Here is a 6,000-nt window from a genome sequence, read left to right as displayed (position 1 = left end):
TGTTTATCGGAATTAGAAGACATTTAACATGATATTGCATTCCAATACTCAAGGATAATATTGAGGCTAAGGCCCTAGAAACGCCCAGTAGTCTCTCACACCTGTCTGCTTCTTGGTAGTTTGTAATGGTGACCTGTTGATGTCTACAGGTTGGAGACTTTGATGGTGATCACAACCTAAGCTCAAAAGACCAGAGGCTGATATGGAGCTGCGACTGGGATGCAGGGCTTCCCTGGTCCTGGTCATACTGGTCCTGACGCTCTCAGGCCTGAGGGTTGATGCTCAGAGCAGGGCAGGTAAGGACATCAGCTATTAATAGCTGGTTCAAAAGTAGTTTTTTTTCATATACTTTGAGCCACACTGAGCTTGTCTGGAAGCAGTGGAGTAGTCCTGAAAGTAGAAACCCTGCCCACCTGGCACTAGTGTGGCTTGCTCCATCTTCAGTAGTTAGAAAGAAATGAAATACTATTTGAACCAAAGCCTGGTTCTTACTATCTTTATGTACAGTACTGGGAATTCCTCAGGTCTGACTTCTAACATACTGCCATTCACTTCCTCTCAGGCTGTAAGAACGTGCACTATGACCTGGTGTTCATCCTGGACACGTCATCCAGTGTGGGGAAGGAGAACTTTGAGAAGATCCGCCAGTGGGTCTCCAACCTGGTGGAGTCGTTCGACGTGGGCCCAGACAAGACGCGTGTGGCCGTGGTACGCTACAGCGACCGGCCCACCACAGAGTTCAACCTGGGACGGTACAGCACCATGGACGAGGTGAAGAGGGCCGCCAGGAACATCCGCTACCTGGGAGGGAACACCATGACCGGGGACGCCATCAGCTACACCACCACCAACATCTTCACAGAGCGGGCCGGGGCCAGGCCTGCCGCCAGGGGCATCCAGAAGGTGGCTATTCTCCTGACGGACGGGAGGAGCCAGGATTATGTGTTGGAGCCTTCCAAAGCGGCGGCGAAGGCCGGGGTGAGGATGTTCGCAGTGGGCATCGGGGAGGCTCTGAAGGTGGAGCTCGAAGAGATCGCTGCGGAACCTAAGAACGCTCACGTGTTCCATGTGACAGACTTTAACGCCATCGACAAGATCAGAGGGCGGCTGAGGAGACGGCTCTGTGAAAGTAAGTAACCAATCCCATAGGCTCTGTGAGAGTAAGTAACCAATCACAGGCTGAGAAGGAGGCTCTGTGAGAGTAGATTATCAGGTGCAGGATTTTTCTGTGACTGCCTTTACTCTTTAGTTTGTCCGTTTTGAGAAAACAGATTCCAACAAGATGTCTACATTACATACACAATCAGGATATCCGAATTGGGTCTTAAATTCAGTTGAAAATGCAGTTATTTCTATCAATCAAAAGCCTCCACCTTCTTACTATACAATCTGTGACTTTGAACTTTAAAGATATCTAAATCTATATCACTCTGAACTTACACTCCAAAACTAACCCTTTTACACCTCTAACCAAGACTCTAACCCAAAACTCCACCACACACCTTAATTCAATTACAGTACATGAGCCATTTCAATTGGCTTCCCTCTCGACTAGGCCTTTTCCCTCAACTAAGACGGTCCTTCCTGTACTTCCTTGTCTTTGCCTGGGTGTGACATGATATATGTGAGGCGTGAGCGTTAAGCAGAGATCGACTCATAAATTACAGTTTTTGAGACCGATACATTTTTGTGGCCACTTGCCCCAGTGACTTGGTTAAGAGGTGTGGAACGCTGGATAGCCTGAATTACTCTAACCTCAATGTCTTCTCCAGGACCCAGCTACACTACTACACATCCTCCGACAGGGAAACGTTCAGTACAAATGTTACAAATGCAATTAAAAATAACAACACGTATATACTGTGCTGTATTAAAATGCTAAAACAGTGAGGTGTGTGGTCTGGGATGGCTCTGGGCTGGTGAGGAAAGTGGAGTAGTGACTATGTATTGTATGTTCAGGACAGGAGGTGGAATATGATTGGTTGGATGCTTCACACTCCAGACTTTGCGTTCCCCACTAAAATGATCTGAACACGAAAGCAGCGTGTGCCTGGAACTGTAGCGTCTCAACGGAATCGTTGGGACCTCTCAACTCTGACGTCACCCTATTAAAGTTGACATTGAAAAAGGGTTAGGGAAGGGTTATGGTTAGGGTAAGGATATAGGTTAAGGTTAAGGTTAGGGCTAAGACAGCACAGTATGGTTTAGAAACTCTGGTTAGGGTTTAGGGTAGGGACGTCCCATGGATGCCGAATAGCACTAACCTGCCTGAAACCCTGACAGTAAATAAGGAAGATGAAATGACACGGTCACATGACTGTACCTGGCGATTTGGGCCTCGTCGCGAGACAAGTGTTGGACCATCATTTCAACATAGCCTGTCTCTGAAATGCCACCCCATTGGTCAAAAGTAGTGCACTATGTAGGGAATTGGGTGCCATTTTGGATGCACACATAATCTCATTTACTGCTAAAAAGCACAACAGGATAGTACAATACTCAGAGCTGTGTTTAGTGTTAACTCAGAATCACACTGTAATCAGAGCCTCTATTCTTTATTTAAGTCAGACAGGCGTCCTTGTGTAGTGATACTTTAACCAGTTGAGTTTGGCAGGATGCTAGGAGATTCCTCTGGAAGCTCTTAACCCTGACCCTTCCCTCTGAGACCGCAGATTCCAATGTTAATATACCCACCTTGGAGTCAGTCTATACATTCCTCTCTAGTCGTAATGGCACATGCTTTCGGACATAGGATCTATTACGATATGGGGATAAGGGTACTCAGGGGGTCACTACACAGAACCTCTTTACCTTGGACAACTAGTTAATTCGCCACCCAAAATTGTTCCTTCTGTAATCTCTAGGATCTCCATGTTAGTGTATCTAAGAATATAAGTGTTCACCGCACAGAGCGGCCCAAGTTATTTTTGCCCTGAAAATTACAGTTCTAAAGTTTCAAGTAGGTCCTAAAGAGCAGTTTATGAATTCCACGTTGTATGTTTTCACCTTTTCATCTAACATTACCACCACCGTTAAACACAGTGCTGGGAGAATATATATATAAACACAGAAACCTTTTAACTTTAACTCAACTAAACCTCAGTGAACGAGAAAGGCGTGTTTGCCAAATCAAAGACTATTCAACAGCCATAATTGTACTTATGAGGTAATACAGTTGACTGAATTAGGTACACTCCTTAGTTAGAGCCTGTTTTCAGTTGAATGTTTTGGATTCTATTTTTGGGAACCATAGAAGTCCACTCGACAAATTAGGGCTATTATGCTTTTAGATTTGAGCAAAGTGCAATAACACTTTAGACTACCTAGTCTGGAAACCAAAGGCCTGTAGGAGTTAGCATTTTATTTATTTAATTAAACCAAATGTTTCTATATCATATACAGATGTTTTTAGTTCAACTTAATAATAAACAACAGGCTAAATAAGTCCCATCACCTGATCCACTATGTTTCCTGTTGATACAAGAGCATGGACACACTTGACCTTGCATGACCTCGCAATCCATGACATGGCATTTCCATTCTTCCGCAGATATCTCTTTCCCAGAGTTAATTAGTGATGGCGCAAAAGAAAATCGATACAGTTACATATTGGGATATTATTTTTGACAATATATCTCAACATTATGGTGGACAATAGCTAGGTTTCCATCCAATTGCCGATAGATTTTCATACGAACGTTCTAAAATCTGCATGAAAACTATATGCGCATTTCCCCCTCAGAAATGTGTTTCCATGCAATTGACATGTTGCAGATAAAAGGCTGTGCGTGATGACGTAGCGCACATAAAAATAACTTTTGCAGTTAAATTCCCATCTACCAAATACAAAAAACAAGTTAAATGGGTTTCAATCGCATTTCTAACTCTATGTTGTGAATGTTGCGTTACATAGGGAATGTGCTCTCTCTGGCCTTGGCACGTGCACTGTAGCCAACAGCTCACAGATACAGTGTGGGTATAGCCTACATGATGAGATTATTATGGACAAAAAGAGCTAAATCTTTTTCAATTGTTCTAAATGGCAGCCAAGCCTCGATCATCATGTCACCAGAATAAGACCCTGGATATTTATTGAAAAGGAGCATGAATCTCATCACCTTGCACTTTCACCACCCTGTGAAGTACATCATAACTTATTTCATCTGTAGTCTAATAAACTGCATGCTTTCCGGAGTCGTAGTGGGAGGACCACACACAACATCATCGTGTGACTAAGTTTACTTCGATATGATAGTTATTATATCAATATTTGCGAATAAAGATGCTTCCACAGCCATTTTTGTAATAATTAATTTGATCATCAACATAAAAATATCTAGCCTACCTTGTCTAGCCTATTTTATTTTGTCAACATTTGGAAAGTTTACCGACCAATTTTCTGTTTCCATCAGGCCTGTCTTAAAAAAATGTATCCAACATGTACTGTACTTCACTCTCATAAAAAGGTTGGTTGGAAACCTGGTTAGTATCGTAATAATATTTACGTGCTATTCGGCTGTACCTGCACCAAAACGTCAGTATTTTCCCTTCATAGCTTGTTCTCCATCTTCTTTTTAAATGGTGAGACAATTTGTTTTCAACACTTGTTTTCTCATGGCTCTCTCTTGTCCCTCAGCAACAGATATACAGTATGGTGAACCCCACAATGCAGATTCAGCTCTACTTGATTAGGACATGCTGCTTTTGCATGGTATATTACTGCTGGTGTATGAGGCCTATGAGATACCACTGGGCCCAAAAAAGTTAAGGGCTCTGCCCTTAATTATAGCTGTTGGGCCACAAGGAGAGGGAGTGGCTAGTTCTGCAGTGAGCAGAGTCTCAGACCTTCAGTTATGGCTGAATCTTAAAACACAGTGACGCACGGCTGTCCTTTCAAAGCTAGCATTGTAATTGTTGGCCACAATAGGTATGTAGTATTACTCCAACCATCTCTTTAAAAACTGAATTAAAGACATCCTATAACCACCAGCAAAGCCTATTTGGTTTACATGTTTGGAAATGCTTAAATAAAGGAAATCTCAACACCAAAACTATATTTTTGTATTTGTTTCGTTAGTCAGTTGTTAATATAGTCCCAAAATGTTTTGCATGTCAGCAATCAAGTTTTCAAGACATGCAACTTTCACAATATAGCATCTTATGATGCAAAATGCATCATAATGTCTATATTTCTGTATTATATATATATATATATATATATATATATATATATATATATATATATATAGTACCATATATATATATATATAGTACCCGTGAGAAAATAGTAAAAATAAAGAAAAACCCTTGAATGAGTAGGTGTGTATATACAGTACCAGTCAAAAGTTTGGACACACCTACTCATTCCAGGGTTTCTTTATTATTCTCTCTCTATATATATATATCTTGAAAACTTGATTGCTGACATCTAAAACATTTTGGGACTATATCAGCAATGGACTAATGAAACAAATACCAAAAGATAGTTTTGGGGTGGAATTTTCCTTTAAAATAAAAGTTTAAAAGTAAAAAGTAAAAACAATAAAATCACAAGTAAACTGAACAAGTAAGGATACACAAACAAACAATCAAACAACATAAAACACATCACAGAGATAGACACCACATCACAGAGATAGACACCACATCACAGAGATAGACACCACATCACAGAGATAGACACCACATCACAGAGATAGACACCACATCACAGAGATAGACACCACATCACAGAGATAGACACCACATCACAGAGATAGACACCACATCACAGAGATAGACACCACATCAAATGTAGAAGTGATTGGTTGCTTATTTCCTTTCCTGCCACAGTAAACAACTTATTATGGCAGCCAGGCACGAACACTGTGACACACTGTAACAGTCTACCAGGGATAAACTGTCTACCTGAATTTTCGCAGGACATTATACACTTGACTCTGCAGTTAGAAAGAACAGGGCATGTCAAGAGACGGAGCCATCCCGTCCATAGTAAAGTTA

At 41.5% G+C, this 6,000-nt stretch overlaps 1 protein-coding gene across 1 annotated transcript in view; it reads left to right on the top strand.

Annotated features, from left to right (window-relative positions):
* The first annotated feature begins 202 nt into the window (after positions 1-202).
* The window catches only part of LOC120026847 (collagen alpha-1(XXII) chain-like), a 66,596-nt gene continuing 60,798 nt past the window's right edge, over positions 203-6,000 (top strand). Inside the window, exons 1-2 of the mRNA XM_038971556.1 lie at positions 203-296; positions 563-1,129. Of these exons, the coding sequence (XP_038827484.1) occupies positions 203-296; positions 563-1,129 (661 nt within the window). The remainder of the gene's footprint in view (positions 297-562; positions 1,130-6,000) is intronic.

Source organism: Salvelinus namaycush, chromosome 32, assembly GCF_016432855.1.
Source record: "Salvelinus namaycush isolate Seneca chromosome 32, SaNama_1.0, whole genome shotgun sequence".
NCBI classification, from domain to species: domain Eukaryota; kingdom Metazoa; phylum Chordata; class Actinopteri; order Salmoniformes; family Salmonidae; genus Salvelinus; species Salvelinus namaycush.
This window is presented reverse-complemented; position numbering and strand designations above follow the sequence as displayed.